We start from the raw sequence: 18,865 nt of genomic DNA on the forward strand, positions 1-18,865 counted from the left end.
AGAAGAAATTGTGCAATAAAGACTGAAAATGAGAGCTTTCTGAGCTCTCTGCCTTCTTTTGATTCCAAGGAAATTAAGTCCTGAGGATCCAAAGGCTCAAGACCGATGCTTTACGAGGGCCTCTTGGGAGCCTGAGAGTTATTGGGAAATCTAGTCACCTCTCTTCTTCCTGGAGTAAGGGAAACCACTCAAGAGCGCCTGTTCTACCCACTCCGCTCCTCACACGTTCTCTAGACAAGGAGTCAGGATGGGTCAGATTCTAGTACAATCTATTAGACCGCCTGCTCGAGGGCTGGCTCACCTTGCACATATGATACTGCATTCACGGACACAGCATTCTCTCCCGCTGCTTCCGGCCTCTGGGCAGCTGACGGGGTAAACCGACTATCCTGCTCTTTCTCCCGAACACAATGCCAGGTCTAGGGTCACTACCCAGCAGTCTAGGCCTCTCATTGGAAATGGGATTTCTTGGTTGGGACTTTGAAATTTTCCATGACACTTTCATTTCTCTGTGGAAAATTGACAATAAGAGAGGTTCCATATAGAGACTCGGGGGCTTTCTGTCATGCTTGGACTGTGCCATCATCTGATGTTCACTGAATGGGCCTCCTTGGCAGGTTATGTTCAACAACTATACATAATCTAGGATGAGGAACAGAATAGATGATGAAATTTTCACTAAATATACCAAGTCATCTTTAAGTTACTGTCCTGAATAAAATCATTTCACAAGTTCCTAAGGATGACATTAGAGGCAATCACTGAACATCTTGGAGAGCTGAATACCACATCTCCTCGGTTCAAGAAAGAGCCATGATATGGTCAGAGAAATGGCCCCATGAAAAGACTATAAGGACTTACCTGCAGATTTTCTCCCCTAAAGGAGATAGTCACATAGAGCTTAGCTATTAAGCCCTTTGGGTTAACAGAGAAAGAACAAGAAGTAGAGATTGTTAGGTTTCCATGAAAGAAGTTCAAAGATCCTAGTTGTGTTTGCTCCTGCCCTCCATCTTCATTCCTCCCGAAGGGAAGAAATGTTGAACTGATCTGTCAGAAGCCAGGACCCTCTTTGGGCTGTTTTTCAGTGCACAGAACTTGGGGGTATTAAATAAGACCCTTTAAGGTATCATTTTCCACATCTCAGGTGACTGTAGCTTTTAATATCATGGCAGTGGAAAATTCCAAGATTTTATTTGAGGTTTAAGAGCTCTGGATTGAAGTTTGAAGCCAAAGCACCAGCCAGTGAAGTGTTACTTTGCTTACCTTTGCCTCCTTTGTAGACCTTACAGAAATGGCTGATACACCAAGGACAGATTTGGATATCTCTGGGTCCCTTGACCTAACATCATCATAAACTCATTGCTTAATAGTACCCCAATTTCACGTCAACTTCCAACAGAGTATAAGTCCTAATTGTGGAAACAGTCAAAGGAATCCAATCAGAAGGGTAGCAGTAAGAAACATGAAATCTGGACAATGAATGAAGACTTGAAAGAGTCCAGCAGACAGAGGATTGTCATTCTAGAAGATCTATTCCTATATGCAGAACCCCAATGAGAATGAGGATGTGAAAGATGCTGACTGGCACTCAGGGTTACCAAGGTTTGCCAGTAGTACACTAAACAGAGCCTGACAGGAAATGCAAAAGATCTTGGCAGGGGGAGAGGGCAACTCTAATGGTCCACCTTTGTTTTGATAATTAACACCACTGTCCTGCATTCCCAGCTTTGCTTATCTGCTATGTGTTTCACACTAGATTCTGATCCATTTTCCATGTTCCCTTATAACCTGACCTTGACCCTGATTAATTGCACACTAACAGTTTCATGTGACAGACCCAGGTTCTTTCCTGAGATGACAACCCCTGGGGCAGAGGCAGTAATGTAAAACATTCCATTGGTTCCCCTACGTTTGCCAGCCTCTTGCACATACACAGGACCATGTGACTAGTTTTGGACAATGGATATAAATGGATGTGACGTGTCACTTCTGGGCTGAGGCAATAAAGAGCCTACAGGAGATTTTCCAGCCTCTTTTTTCTCCTACAGCGGCAGCCGAGTAGCCACGTGTTCCAGATGGTACAGCTACAAAACAGGGGAGCCTCGGGCAGCCTGGAGCCTCGAGTGACTGTGTGGGGCAGGTCCCTTCCCACTCTCACGGCCCTCTGACCTGTGCGGGCAGGACCTGTGTCGGAAGGAAAGAAACTCTTGGTGTGCAAAACCTCTGATCACTTTGACTGTCTGTTATCCGAGCATACTTGTACTCCTATAGAAGACCCCCCACTCTTCTGCAAGCATAGTGCTTATTTCATACTCTTAACTCACTTGTTAGTAGATCTACATGTTAGACCCAGAGTCCTCTGAACTGGCTTTATGGGACAGAAGAGCAGGCCCAAGTCAGCAAGCCAAGCTTTAACTTTCAACCAAATACATAGTTGTGAGCAATACAATTCAGTAAACACAACTATTTTCTGCTGCACAAAAAACAGGAAATAATTAAATTTCTTATAGACGTTTCTTTATTATATTTTCCCACTTGAATATTTAGAGAATAATTTAAATGTAATGCATACTGACAGCAAGCACAGTATCAAATATTAGTTTTTTTTTAATATTTTTCTGTTCTCACCCTTTATTCCTTTAGGAAAAATATTTAGATGACCTCAAAGAAACAATTATTATGCTAATCACAGTATGCAGTAACACGTACAAGCCCATACTCAATAGAAAAGAAAGCAACAAAGAAGTGAAAAAGTCTTTCTCCTCAAATCATTTTAATTCATTTTTCCACAGCCATATAAATTTAAAGTATGAAACAACAATAATACAGCTATAGAATCTAGGTTCTCTTTCAAAGCAGCGGCATATAAAACATAGAAAAGCTAAAACCTCAGCACAAGCTTCAAAAGAACAAGGACTGAGAGGATTTTGATGAAGACATGAAATGCACAAAATACAGTACACAAAAATACTAGAATGCATAAAATATAAAGCTACACATTTCAGGTAGAAAGCATTGTAAAATATATAAAATATGCAAGAAATCAAAACCAAAGAGATTTTTCTTAGAGTACCATGAATACACTGGAACTGGCAATTAGCATTTGAAGATGGGAACAAGAAAATAGCAGTTTCCCATTTAAAACTTTATTTCTAGGCTTTAGGATTTCACCTTCTTGACATCCTTCTTTCCAGAGCTCTCAGTAGCTGACTCTGCTTTTCTTTTCTGTGACTAAAATGGAAACAGATTTAATGTTCTGCTCCAATATGCACATTTTTAAATGGCCCAACAATGTTAAATCTAGGATGTAAATGCATTAAAAAAAAATTTTAACATGAATATTCACTTAAATGTTATACTCACAGTTAATGTTCTATATAGCCCAACAAACTATATAACCCAATGTAAAATAACCTTCAAAGATGTTTCTTTTTAAGAAAAGACATAAAATACCCATCAAAAATAGTCATCAAGTTTCTACTTACACATGGTACTATAAATGTACGCTTATCTTAAAGAGCTACTTAATACTTAAAGTTTTCTGGGCAAACTTATTTATGAGTGTCTTATTTTGTAAAATCTTATGATAGATGTTAAAATGCCATATTTCATATATTCTATGATGCACATTTCTCTCCCACTTTAGCATCTCTGAAGTCGGGATGAATCCTATAATTGATGACAAACCATAGTCACTTGGCAGCAGTTTATCTTAGTGGTACATAAAATAAAGCCGTGTCTTACAATGGAAGGCATCTTAGACTTGATGAAATATGGTCGTTTACTTAACCACACTCAAATAATGTATCTATTAAAGAGTATTTGAAATTGTAACTATACAAGGTAACCTGACTGAATTAAAATCAAGTCATCTTATTATTCACAGGTTAACTAATTACCAAGTAAACCAAGTAAAGCTTTGCTATCTCCTCAAAGTTCTTCTTTGCACTCATAGTTCCACAAAGATCAGAAAATTTATTTGGTCAAATCAAAACTCCCAGTTTCAATCTCAGCCCCTCCCAACCCACCTCGGCCCTCTCCTACTCCTCATGACAACTCTAGTCTCAATTCAAAGGATTTTACTTGCATTTTACTTCTGTTTAAAAGTCACGAGGAATTTCTTTAAATACTGAACCCTGTTACTAGGGAGTTCCTAACCATACGTTCTACAAATAGGAAACGTGGTTGTAGTGTAATTCTTTCTCTGTCAAAAACAAATCGGCACTTCATAAAATCAGTTTTTATAATAGATATCACTATGGCATTAAACATAATATAGGCATTTTAATTATGTAAAAAAATGGGATCTACCTAAAAGTTAGGAAAATGCTGAAAATTTTACCATTGGAGTTTTAGTTGCCCGTTTCTTCTTTTCTGCTCTCTCTCTTTCCTCAATTTCCATATTTTCTTTCTCGATCAATGAAATCAGAGTATTACAGCGTCTCTGGAATTCCTAAACCAAATAATAAAAGACTTTTAATTTCTGCAATCCAGGTACAATCTTTAAAAATTGGTAATTCTTTAATTGTATCATTTCTGTGATACAGAATTTTTAAAGTTGGTATTCTTCAGAACAATATTCATATGGGGTATTCCACCAAAAATATGGGGAGTAGATAAATGTCATTCAGTGGGTGAATGGATAAACAAATTGTGGCACATCCATACCATGAAATACTACTTAGCAATAAAAAGGACAGACCTATTGGTAAACACAACAACCTGGAGGAATCTCAGTGGAATGATGCTGAGTGAAAAGAGCCAACTTCAATAGGTTATATACCACATTGTTCCATTTATAGAGCATTCTTGAAACTACCAAAGTTTCGAAATGCAGAACATACCAGTGGTTGCCAGGGGCTATGGATAGGGGGAGAGTGGGTGTGACTATAAAGAGCTAGCACAAGGGAGTCTTGTGGCAGTGCTAGTTACACGTATCTATACGTGATAAAATTGCACTGAACTACACACACATGCATACATGAGTGCATCCGTAACCCATGAAATCTGCATGAGCTCTGTGGATTGTACTAATGTCCATTTCCTGGTTGTGACATTGCACTGGATTTATGGAAGATGCTACCATCTGGGAAAACTTGGTGAAGGGTGCATGGGTCCTCCCTGTACATTTCTTTACAATTTCCATGAATCTGTAAGTATTTTGAAATAAAAAGTTAACAAAAATCACATAAACAAAAAAATAAGGGGATGTCCTACTGTGAAAGTATGTTTGGAAGTACTCAGTTTACAAAAGTCAAACAGATTTCTTTACTACAGGGCTTCTCAGAGCCTTTAAGTTCCTCATGAGCACTAGGGTGGTGGGAGATTTAGGAAGCAAGCAATTCCCAAAGCTACTCAACCAACAGAACTCCTTTCTCAAAGGACGTCTTGTGAGATCAGAGTTCTGAGGAGCATGTATCAGGAAACACTGCTGCATTTGTTAATTAACAGCAAACAATAGCTGAAAAGATTCCACATTAACCTTGCCACTACCTATATTTCACTGCCAGCAAGTCAATGTATACAAACTATAAACAGTTTTTATGAACACATAGTGAGCATTAAACATAAGATTCATTAGTATGGATGCTCATGTATATTAACCCTGTATACCTCGCTGTATTTTAAAGGTAAATAACAGTTTAATATCAAAGGCTAGAGAACATCTTAAAATATGGTTTCTTTTCTGTGTAAGCAAAAATATCTGATAAAATATAAAATACCTAAACGTTCAAATAAAAATGTAGGCTTATTGGTAGTACCCAACCAAAAAAACAGTCAAAGTACAGGAATAGAAAACTTATAAAAAATTAAAATATCCAACTACTAAAAATTTTTTTCACTCAAACTAACGATCAAAGAAATGCAAAGTAAACGAAAGATAACTTCATCAGATGAGCAATGACACGTGCACGCATTTGGGGGGGTGCATGTGTGGGTGTGTATCCAGTGCCGGTAGTGAGATGGTAAAATGGGAACTCTCATTCACTGATGATGTGAGCCAATGTTACTACCTGCTAAAAAATTGTGTCCTCCCCAAATCTGTAGGTTGAAGCCTTAACACCCCCACAATGTGACTGTGTTTTAAGAGAGGGCCTTTAAGGAGGTGAGGAAGGCTAAATGAAGTCATAAGGGTGGGTGCCCAATCCAACAGGCCTGGAATTCTTATAAGAAGAGTAGGAGACATCCAGACATGTCTCACTCTACACTTGACAGAAAGGGTCATGTGAGGACACAGCAAGAAGACACCATCTACAAGCCAGGGAGGAAGGGCCTCATCAGAAACCAACCCTGAGGGTGACCTGATCCTGGACTTCCAGTCTCCAAAACTGTGAGAAATTTCTGTTTAAACCACCCCATCTGCAGTATTTTGTTACAGCAGCCCAAGCGGACTAATACACTATCTTTCTAGAGAGTAGTTTGGGAATATCAATGAAGCATCTTAAACATCCCATAACCTTTGATCTTACAATTCCACTCCTAGATGCTTCATGTAGGGAAATAAGAGATTTACAAAACAGTAGAGCAGTGTTGTTTTTAGCAAAGAAATACTGGGAACTAAATTTTTGGTAATTTGGAAATGGAATACACAGACACATCTTACTATACACATACATACACAGAAAGAGCTGAGAGGGGACTCATTATATAGAGAGTTACTAGTGGTCAACAGCAGCTATTTCTGAAAGTAGGACCAATGATAATTTTTATTTTCTTCATTATACCAGCATGTATTTTCCAGATTTTCTGCAATGAACATTTAGGTATTGGGCCATTTGTAACATTTTTAAGAAATGGCAAATGTTTTTTAAATTGTTTTATCTTTCTAAATAAAAGCCAGAAAATGGCATACAGAAAGGTTACCAACTATCCAAGCACTTTCTACTATGTAAAATTCAAGCCCAAAAAAGGAGGCAGAAAACCAAAGACAGTCTAGCCAGAAAAAAATTCTTCAATAACAAATTATTGTTTAACTATTAAAAATAACATAACAAAACACTGGTACATTCACGTTTCTTATGCATCCTCAATTACACAAGGTTAAATAATTTAGGAAAAATAACACTGGAATTTTCCTTACTTACCAAAACAATAGTAGTATCTTTAACATGCAGACCAAACACACTTCAGAGCTTCATTCAAGAACACACATACAAATTAAACAGCATGTTATTCAATTTATCTATTATAGAAAGGGCTAAGTTGGCCCTGATGAGATTTGATTGTTGGTTTCTAGGGAGAATAGATAGAGTCTTTATGTGAAGCTGATTCTTAAGTCATTAAGCTATACCCTCTGGCTATTATTATTCTCAATAAGTAATAGTTGCCTGTGACTGTAGATATCTTTAGATACATATTCATGGTTCATATGGGTGGTTCAGAAAAAAACTAATACTTTTGAGATGATCTCATGCAGGGAAGTGGAATATCTGAAAATGATTATAAATAGACTGTATAATAAGTTCTTACCTTCATTCCTTTTAACCTGTCACTAACTACTCCAGACAGAAAAATAATCGAACTCTCTAGAGAAAGGCACCAAGGAATGGGTGAGCATAGATGTCACCTTCCTAACAGAGGCAATGCCACTTTCTCCAGAGACACCAATCCCAACTTTCATTCACACACTTAAAAGACTGCCTAACTAAACAGATGGTATCATAAACAGAACACTGGCAAAACCCAGAAATTACAAGGAGGAAGGCCAGATTACCAATAAAACAGTGATTCACTTTTTGAATAACTAAGTGACTATAAAACGACTATAAGAAATTTCATGATGTCAAAAGCATTTTTATCTCACGTGGTTTTCTCCTTTCACATACATATTCCCCTAGATTCTTGTACCTTTTTATCGTCCTATTTTCCTCGGGTTACAGGGAGTGGTTCATACAGTCTTAAACTGTTCTGTAGCCTAATTATCTCTTTCTCTCGTGATTTCCCCATGCTCGATTTAGAAAGGAAATTGGAGGGAGAAAAGTAGCACACAAGAGGAAGAGAGGTGATGCAAAAACAATGAAGATAACAGAAAGAGCAGGAAAATGACACATGGAAAACTGCTCCGCAGCATTAACAGCTGTGGCCAAAGGGGGAAAAAAGGACTTTGTGTTCACACATGTGTAGGAAATGCTAGATTTGAAAAAGGTTAAACAAACTTCTTCATGGCAGGACTTCTCAGAGCTTTCAGCACTCGAAGGTAAATTGGAAGTGTCAAGGGCAGGAGTCAGTATCAGCATTTCCCAAATCTATTCAAACACAAAACCTTGTTCTGCGTATTGTTTATTTACAAATCCTGGAACAATGTTTGGTAGAAACCAACTTGGGAAATGATGTGCAGGGTCAGAGTGACGGATAAGACTAAGTTTCAAAGTACAAAGAACCTAGAAGCGAAAAACGAAGAACTAAGCAAGTTTACTTAATTCAGTTGACAAAAGGATCTCACTGACAATTCTTAAGCAGGAGGAGTCACGTAATCAGAGATGTATTTTGTACTCTGAAATCTTCCCCTGATACAGATTCTCAATAGTGGGAGTTCATAAAATTACAGATGCTCAGGATTGGAAGGGACCTTTAAAAATCACTGAAGTTGATGCTGAATCCCTTCTACTAGGTCCTTGCTAATTAGTTGTCCAGCCTGTCTGAATTTTTCCAATGATGGGGTACTCACTACCTCCCAAGGCTGTCTACTCCACCTGTGGACAAGTTAAAAATGCTCCCTCATGCAAAAAGCTACAATGTGCTACCTTATAGTTTCCAAAAACCGTTTCTAGGTCTAACTTTTGTTTTTGTAGTCAGACTGAACAAGCTGATTTCCTCTTCTGTGTGACAACCTTCCAGATATTACAAGGCAGCTCTCATGCTCCCATCACAATCACCACAGTCACCACCAGACCTCCCAAACCTCCCTCTTTCGGGCTCCCCTTCACTCACCCTTCATTTAACACTTTTCTTGAAGAACTGTGTAACACTTATATCTACCTCTGGTTATATTATTTCTTTCCTTCCACCTTTTTTACACATTCTTTTAAACCAGAGGTCAGCACATCCTTTCAGTGAAGAGACAGTAAACAGTAAATACTGCTGGCGTGCCAGACCACACGGTCTCTCATAGCTACTCGGCATAGGCAATGAATGCATAAATGAATGCGCCTGGCTGGGCTCCAATAAACCCTACCTACAGATACAAAAATCTGAATGTTGTACAACTGTCACATGTCACAAAAATAGTCTTTTGACTTTCTTCCAACCATCTGAAAATGTAAAATTCATTCTTGGCTTGCAGGCCATACAAAAACAGGTGAAGGGCTGCAGTTTGCAAACCCCGTTTTAAACCACAGACTTTAGATCGACTTTAAACAAACTGTGCTGCCTTGGTTTTCCATATCTTTTTAATGGTTTATGATTCTATTCAATGCAAAGTCACCCAAGTTTCAACTTTTGAATACTAGGACATGTATCTCTACCTTTATTTAATAAATGATGGGCTGTCTGCAGTAAGTGGTGCTGCCCCGTGCCGTGTCGTGAATATCAATCACGCCGGGCACCAAGTCCAAACATCCTTTGCCCCAATACTCAGCTTCAAAGCATCAATTCAAAACGCACAAAAAGCATCAGCAGACCTGAAGTGACTTATTGAAAGAGATTAAAGAGACTCCACATTACATTTCCTATGTACTAGAATCCTAAACACTAAGCCTGCCTAAGTCTGAATGACATAAGGTCTGTGCCCATTATGGTTGAAAGTCAAAAGCAGGTAAATGAACAAGGGCAAAAAAATTAATAAATAAATCGCACTCCATATTTGTGCCTCTAAACTTGTAGGAAGTACTACAAAGTCAGAATTTTCTTCTATAGTTCTTAGTAAAATAAAATGGGTGTTTTTTCTCCTTTGCTCTTTTGTAAGCTCCCTATATTTTACCTCCAGAATTGATTCCTTCAACTATATATTCTGTGGTATATTTCCTAGGTTCTTTGTCACTTTGGAACCTGTATCATACTAACAAAAAGCGATGGCATTCTATACTAGAATTTCAGGGCCCAAGTACATTGGCAGTTAGATGGGAGTTAGTATTCTAATAAATATATCCTATATTTCTTAAACAAGTATCAAATGTTATAATGCTTTTACCTAACTGCTGCTGCTTAAACATCGTTATTTGTAAAATGTTACATCACCTCCTCACAAGATAACACATAAGCATAAATACATAAAATGAAGTCCTGTTAGTGAATTTATCATATTTCAGGTTGTTAGAAGTGTTCAGTCTTAAATCAAACACTACAGATGCTAATAAAACACATGATATGTACAACTGGCTACTCAAACTTAGTAAAAACAAAAGCTGCAGGGATTATAGCTAAGTAAAGTCTATCATTAGAAAAAGGTACATAAAAAGAGAAGAAAAGTAATGAAAAGAAAAAAGAACTCACATAGAAAACAAGCTTATGGTTACCAAAGGGGAACGAAACGAGTGGAAGGAATAAATTAGGAGTTTAGGATTGACATACACGCACTACTATATATAAAATAGATAAACAACAAGGACCTACAGTATAGCACGGGGAACTATAGTCAATATCTTATAATAACATACAATGGAAAAAATCTGAAAAAGAATGTGTGTGTGTGTGTGTGGATATGGATAACTGAATCACTTTACTGTATATCTGAAACTAACACAACACTGTAAATCAACTATACTTCAATTTAAAAAAAGAAAAGAAAAAAGAACTCAACCCTGTTGCTACATTTCTTCACATTCTATCCAAATCTGATCCAACTTCAGGGGTCTATGAGAAAGAAGCAAACTAAAGTACAAAAGTTCCATGATATTATGCTGATCCGTTTAGATCTAACCATTTGAACTTGAAGGTTAAGAGAGCAGTAGTAAAAAAAATGATTCTGGGGCAGATGATATATTAGCTAAGGGAAGAAAAAAAAAAAAGAGGAGGAACATAGAAAAGACAGAGACAGAAATTTGGGAATGATCAGCCTATATGGTAATTGAGGTTAGACATGACCCTACTTCCACAGAACAGTATTTCTAAAATGTCAGTCTGACCATGTCACTGCCCTGGTAAAATCTTTCAGTGACTCTCCGTTTCCCTTAGAATAATGACTGAAGTTCAATACAGGGGACAAGGCCCTTCGTAATTTGCCAGCTATTTCCCCATCGTCCAGTACTTCCCTACTCATGCTCGACCACACCAACTTGCTTGCAGTTTCTGCACATGTTGTGCTTGTCTCTACCTTTGCATATGCTGTTTCTACAGTCTCAGGGCCAACTCATTCCTAATCTTTCAATACTCAGTTCCAAGAAGGACCTCTTCCGTGAAGCCATTGCTCTGACATAACCCTTAAGGCAAAGTTAAGCATTACTTCTCTTTTTTTTTTTTGGTTATTTTATTTATTTTTATTTTTAAATTATTTTTAATTGAAGTATAGTTGATTTACAATGTTGTGTTAATTTCTGGTGTACAGCATAGGGATTCAGGTATACATATATGTATATTCATTTTCATATTCTTTTTCATTACAGGTCATTACAAGGTATTGAATATAGTTTCCTGTGCTGTACAGTAGGACCTTGTTGTTTATCTATTTTATAAGCACCACCTCTTCTATATATACCTCCATATAGGACCTTTTTCAAAATTAAGGCTGAAAAGGGACATTTTAGTTTCTCAATCACTTGAGGAAATAAACATAAATATATTTTAATATTTTAATAATTCTATAGTCAAGAAAACCCGTAATTTTACAGTTTATTATTTTATGAATAATGTATTAATTCATATTCTCACATTTCATTAAGAATGTACTGCTGTAAAATATCATTAGCTGTTATCGCATAATTAAGGACTAATACACAAAATAAAAAATCATGAATGGACTTCTTTATAAAATTTCCTAGGCTATGTTGCATAAGCAATAAAGTGTTATTGTGACTACAGAATAGGTTGGAAATTTTTGACTTTGACTTTCAGTTTTTTAAAATGTCTATAAAGAAAATCCTTCTCTGACTGGACAGATAATTTATAAACTATCCTGTGCTGAACTAAGAACTTAGTTAACATTTTCTATTACTGACAAAAAGGGAAGCAAGCTAATAAAGAGCTATAGCGATATTTTCTTAAAAAGTATTTTTTCCTCCTACCATTCTAATGAGGAATGTCATTTTCTCAATTTTAAATAAGGAGCACTATCATTAATAATAAAGTTGTAACCTGAAAACAAACAGCAATAATATGAAATTTTTATTACATTGTATACAATAGTGTGTGATTCTCTCTCTGAGATACTACCCACAAAATTCATTTAAACTACTACAAAAGGCAGGTTAATTATAATAACTAATTATGAATACTTTGATTCAACTGTCAGGGACAAGGCCACAGGCTATGCACACATAGCTTCTTGAGCTACAGGAGAAGGAAAAAAAGGCTCCGTAGAGGCTAAAAAGCAAGAATATTTCTTGACTAAAATTAAAAGTCAAAGCAACCCTGCAAAGGAAGCAGTAAATGATTATATCAAAAAAGTTTTTTATCTCAGAGAATTAAATTCTGCTTTTTCTCCTTTAAGTACTTAAAAGAACCTAAGCAGGTCCAAGGAATTACTTGGATATTTTCCAAATGTCCTTTCCAGTAAACTTCTCAGAGTCTTCTCAAATCTCCCAGTCATGTTAGTCTGTCACTAAATGAACAGAGAGAGGACCCTGACATTCACTCCCTAAAAGGAATGACAAGAGAATTAATGAGCTAATGTTGGTAAAAGGATTGGTAAGCATTATATGAAAGGTACTATATAAATACAAAGTATTATCTTTTCCTCTTGCAGTCATTTGGCAAAGGTCCTTTTAATTCTGATAGTTTCTGAATGTCCTAAGACTAAGACCCCATCACACTTTTTTCTTAGAAGGAAAATGGTAGGGTGATTCATGTGCTCTGAGCTTAAAAATCTAAGCTGATCATACCCTTCCTACTTGCTTATGTAGTTCAATAGAGACTGATTACTTACTTAAAGACCACACAAGTTCTCAGAGAAAGAAATCACAATCTTTTTAGCACAGAGAAACGAACTAGAACTCATTTTCTCTTTTGTATAGCCAGCATTTTTAAATGAAGAAGAGCCTCAAAGAAATCGTCAACCTTTAGCTGAAGGCTTTCAAAATGAGGCACATTCACAAGTGGAGGTTCATGCCTTTAAGCACTTTAAGACTGTTAGCTAAGTCAGAAGCAATGAATTCAGTACTTTTGAGTTCTCCAAATAAAATGTAACTACCAAGGTTTCTATTTTTTTTCTAAGTATTTCACACTACTTATTGGTGTCTCTGGGAAAGAGTCATCTTTAAACAAGATTATGTTTTTAAAGATAGCTTCTTTAGTAAGCTAAGTTTAAAGTTTAATCATAAATAAAATTTTAATTTGAACACAATGACACACTCACATAATGAATCAAATTACATCTTCTGTATTTCTAAGATAAGGTTTCTCAATGAAACAAATTATTTCAGTTTTGGAAATCACAATGCTTCTTTCAATGGGGAAGTTTCACTTCCTAGGTTGTGAATATGATTCACTACACAGGACCAATTATTTAAAATGAGTGGGGCAAAGAGATCATCGAGGAATAATAATAATAATCCAGTTCTTTAATTCCCTAATGATTTATATTATCATGAAATATTTCAAAAAGATGGTCTAAATATATGCATGCATATTTTAAAATATATTACATATAATGTAAATCCAGAAATATAAGCAAAAATTATCCATTAACTAGGAGGGAAATAAAAACAATATGGTTGAAAAGTTAACAAATAAAACTCTGGATTAAAGTATTTAATATGAAATAAACTATTAATATGTTTTTCAAGATTCTTTAGAAATCATAAATTCCACCTTCCAGAACATAATAAAGGACAGAAATGTCTTCATTTTTAAGAGACAAAAGTTTCATTTTGCAATCAAGTATGTAGTTAGTATCTGTTCTTTGGAAACATGTATTAGAGATTTAAACCTCTTGGTGAAGAAAGAGGTAAATGTTTTGTAGGAAGAAGATGGAGGAAAAAAGGATTCTTTACACAGGAGTTCAGAGACATCTAGTGGTTGTTAAAAATATACTGGGTTTTCTCCTGGAGAATGAAATAAGGTTATAGAGTTCTACAGTCATGTTCCTATTACAAATAACATAAGATTTTTTTGCACTTTCTGTTTCAGCCTACTGTTTCAGTTTAATGATTCCAGAAACTGAAAACAGCATTAAACTCTCAACCTTTTAAAAATTAGTAAAATATCACTGAAAGAATACTCAAAATTCAGCAAATGTTCTATCACATAAAAGGGCATGTATGATCTAAAAAGATTCATCAACAAATGCAGGTGGGCATTTGTCTTTTACAAGCTGTTGGTGCTGCTCTAAATTAGATCATTATACACATAAAACCCCAAATGGCTAAAAAGTTTAAATGAATGGCTTTTGAAAAGAGTTCCCTGCTAAACATGGTGATAGATGCACTGTACTAGAAGGCACCTTAAAAGGCCAACTAGCTCACTGCCAAAGTCTTCAGACCATCAAAATGGAATCTCATTTTCAAAGCTAATAGAAAAGCTATTTTACATTGTTCTTCAACAATCTATTTCAGTGGACCAAAGAACCCTGTCAAACAACTCTGCCCTACATCCAACTTCAGCCCTTTATGCTACAGATTAAGTCTTAGCTTTTTTACTCTTTCCTCAAGTCTTCCTCCTGTATCATATTAACAAATACACCTCTTCATATTCTTTTGTACAAATATAGCACTTTACATTTATCCCTATTAACTGTCATCTTGCAAGGGAGATTCAACTGACCCATCATTCCAATTTCTCCAGTTCCTTTTGGATTTTTGATCCAAAGTATTTGCTACCTCTCCCAGCATTATGGATTCCATAAACTTGATAGACACATTGTAAAACCATCAAAAACTCTAAAGTTGTATTAAAATTTTAAGAAATATCTGATCTCGCAAACGTTCACCAAAATTAGCATCCCAGTACAGCAACTCAGATTTTTTCTTTTTATTCAACTTGAACTGAAAATATAAAATGGGTCAAACAAAATATTAATAGCCATTCCTTCACATCTCGAACTTTTGGCCAAGAAAACTTTTATGATAGACAGAAACTACTTAAGAAAAATATCCATTGTTTGGATTGTTAGTTTCTGGCTACTTTTAATGTTTAGGCTGTATAAATCTATTTCTATCTTAATTACCTCAGCTGACAAAAGACTGACGATGCCAACATTAAAAACGTGTTGCATTTATTCCAGTATCATCAAGAACACTGCTAAGCAGCACTAGGATTTAACAGGAATACAATTCATGTTAGAAAGTAACAGGGTAAATTGCATGAAGCAAAAATAAAATCCCTTCTACTTAATTATTCTCTGTCTCATAACATTCTTATAAAAATTCAACTTTAGCAACAATTCCTTCTCATTAAAAATAAATCCTTAAGTTATTCACACAGTCTCAAGTACCACCTGCTTAATTACAAAGGGGAAAATGTGCCTTTCAAGTGGAGAGCTCTGGCGGTCCCCATTTCAACTAAGTGATCAAACTTAGCATCACCAGGAGTGTGACAACCTAACATAATGTGCCTCCTGATGTGATGCAGTAAGAAGTATACATCACTTATTTCGCATTCTTGCCAAAAATGCTTAACCTAAATCTAATAAAGTGCAAACAATGAGATAAATGTGGAACATTCTACAAAACAAGCCTGGGCACCTTAAAAAAGTCACTGTTGTGACAAACAAAAAGTTGTAGACTGAAAGAGACTAAAGAGACTGAACCAAATGCAATATGTGAAACTTAACTAGATCATCAATTTTTAAAAAACAGCTATGAGAGACACTTTGGGAACAAGTGGAAAATTTTATACATGGACTGTACACTAGATGACATTACTGAATCAATGTTTACAATTTCAGGTAGGATAATGGTATTGTGGTTATGTAGGAGAATGTCCTTAATTTTAGGAGATAAATGTTGAAGTGTTTAGAGGTGAAAACTCGTGATGTCTGCAATTTACTTTCAAATGATTCAGAAATACAGATCTGAATATTAATAAGTATAAAATACAGACTTATATTTCTGAATATAGATATGTTTCTGTATTTCTGGATATAATATATAGATTCTATATATAGATTATATGTATGTATGTTTAAATATATATATCCATATGTTGGTGGGAGGAGAAAGCCAATGTAGCAGAATGTTAACAATCAGAGAACCTAAATGAAGAATATATGAAACTTGATATTTTTCAAAATAAAAAGTTGGAGGAAATCAGTAAGAAAAGAATACATACCATGGCAGTTCTAGACTTGATAAACCAGTCAAATCTAAACTGAGGAGCATTCCGAACACACTGTCTTAATTCTTCATACACGTTTTCTCTATCAAAGCCCATTTTGTGTAACATACAAATCAAGAATCTATCTTCTTCCTCAGTATAGTTCTTTCCTTTGCTGGTTCCATACTGAATACGTAACTGATGAAATGGAGCCTTGTATCTTGCTATCTGTGGATTTAAACAAAACAGTGCTTTTAACTAAATGTGCAACAATAATAAATCAAAGCTAATTCTCATTTAATCATCAATTAAAACAATCTATTGGTAATTTGACAACTATGAAATATAGTACTTTGGCATCCAGGGCTTTCTTGATACTGATCCTTCGTTGAATTCTTGCTTCTCCACGTTCAATTTGAGCCATAATTTTCTCAATGTCCTGTAATTCATTGCAACGTTCCCAAAATACAGCTGAAAAACAGAATTATTACTTTATAATTCTATCATCTTAAGCAAATGAATCCAAGGAACTGAAGAATAAAGAATTAACAGGAAAGGAAGGACACAGTGAGCTTACACTGTATTTAAGTGTAAATTTAAAATTAAGATTCAGACTCATCTGTATGACATATGTTCAATTATGAAATAACCCTAAGGGGTAATAAATGAGGAGTATTAAATACCTCTTTTCATTTAAAAGTAAGATCTCAACAAGATTTTAGGTTAGTGATTTTCCTTTCATAAAATATTATGGAGTTTTTAATTATCCATCCCAAATGACTTGAATTTCAAAAGATATTACAGATACTGATTTAAGCTATGCATATATGTTTGGTGCCTTCTATATAATGTTTGAATAAAAGTATAAAGTGAAACAGAAGAGAGAGTGGTCATATGAACTTAGAGAATATAGCTTCCTAGTAGCAGAAAGAGAAATGAAATCATTATCAACAGGACAATCAAACTTCCTATAAAGCAGCAATTTCTACTGAAACTGTTATTTCACTTTTGGAACCACTCATTATTCTTACAATATTTCCAGTGACATATAGCTTGTTGTTTAAACTTACTTGGAATAGCCTTTTCTCTTAAAAAAAAAAAAAAGCCAAATCACCCAAATTTTATAAATGAGCTAAATAATCTGGCTGCATTAATATGTCACATCTTATGACTTGAGGGCCTTCTAATGATATATTCTACATTCTCAATTTTTTTTTTCATTTTTGGAGTCTACCAAGAAAGGAATGTTAGTACTCTGACTTTTGTAAGTTCCTGTGTTCATTTATTCATTTTCTCACTTATTCATTCAACACATATTTAAATGCTTCCTATGTATAAGATACTCATGAACAGCCAATGGTACATATTTCTTCTTTTACTGCAACTAACTACATAAATTCATTCAAATCTCCCCATCCTCTGTCACGGCCCCAGTTAAGCTGCCCCAAGCAGGAACATTTGACATGATACCCTTTTTAATCATTTTTTTTTTCTTGCAACTTCATACACACTGATGCTATCTTCCTTTTTCTACCTCTTGAAGAAAATTCTACTTCAGAAAATCTCTCTGCGCATATGCTTTTACACTCTTTTCATTCAACTCCTGCTGCTAAAATTCTCTATTTTTTCCCTCCTTAAGCCCCCAAATACCCTAAACTTACGTGATAAAGTCTAAGAGCAGTAGTAATGTTCCGCTGGTATCAAAAAAAAAAAAAAAAGGACATTCATGGACTTGATCTTATGCTACACGAAATAAAAACTCAACATGATTAATCTCTAAAGTCCCTGGCAATCACCAGAAGACCTTGTCAGATTTTCAAAATAAAAAATATATGTATCTATTCTCTAATTAAACATGGATTTCTTCAAGCATTAGTGCTAAACATAGATTAAAAGTTGTACCTAGTCTGCGTTAATCTTTGGCATATTAGTACTGTAACGTTTCCTCCCTACTATTCTTCACTGCAAAAATAAGGAATTTCAGTTGTTAGGCGAAAAAGGCTTTGAGGGCTACATACCTTGTAACATTGCTTCTATGGGAAAAACTGCCCTAGATTCTATACAGCTGATACTCAGACTAAATTTGAGAGCTCAACCTAATTGGACTTGAGAAACTTCCTATGTTCTACATAAAGAAAACTTACTAGGAACATTTACTTATTTTTAATAAGATTTCTTTTCAGAAATCTGAAGTTGGATGCTCTGTGACATGGAAATTAGTATTAACTCCATGCACTTCAGCAGGTAATCTACTTCTGGTCAACACCAAAACCACAGCTGAGTAAGAGAGCAAGCTGATTCCAGGAGCAATCAACATATTTATTCAAGCAGTCTTTTTAGATCTATTCTAGTCTGCTTGGAGTTAATGGAATCCACATGACCTGCCTGGACCAAACTGGAATCCTGAGAGTATTTGAGGATCTAAAAGGGCCTGATTAGAATTCTCTATTTCAAGGACAACCTAGAAAGACACTAATTCAGTCCACTGAACTGAAGTCTCAGACTTGACTTGCCCAGAAGA

General features: G+C 35.5%; 1 protein-coding gene across 9 annotated transcripts in view; it reads right to left on the bottom strand.

Moving 5' to 3' along the window:
* Positions 1–2,754: 2,754 nt before the first annotated feature.
* Positions 2,755–18,865, bottom strand: part of SMARCA1 (SNF2 related chromatin remodeling ATPase 1) — a 65,191-nt gene continuing 49,080 nt past the window's right edge. For 3 of the 9 annotated variants that reach the window (XM_074359808.1, XM_074359801.1, XM_074359800.1), the window contains 4 exons: positions 16,697–16,815; positions 16,360–16,572; positions 4,343–4,453; positions 2,755–3,231 (listed from right to left, as the gene is read on the bottom strand). In XM_074359808.1, coding sequence (XP_074215909.1) covers positions 3,160–3,231; positions 4,343–4,453; positions 16,360–16,572; positions 16,697–16,815 — 515 coding nt within the window. In that variant the 3' untranslated portion in view covers positions 2,755–3,159. Of the gene's footprint in view, positions 3,670–4,311; positions 4,454–16,359; positions 16,573–16,696; positions 16,816–18,865 lie in introns of all 9 variants that reach the window. The other 6 variants (XM_074359807.1, XM_074359803.1, XM_074359802.1 and 3 more) reach the window with 5 other exon arrangements.

The sequence above is a fragment of the Camelus bactrianus genome, chromosome X, assembly GCF_048773025.1.
Source record: "Camelus bactrianus isolate YW-2024 breed Bactrian camel chromosome X, ASM4877302v1, whole genome shotgun sequence".
Taxonomy (NCBI): domain Eukaryota; kingdom Metazoa; phylum Chordata; class Mammalia; order Artiodactyla; family Camelidae; genus Camelus; species Camelus bactrianus.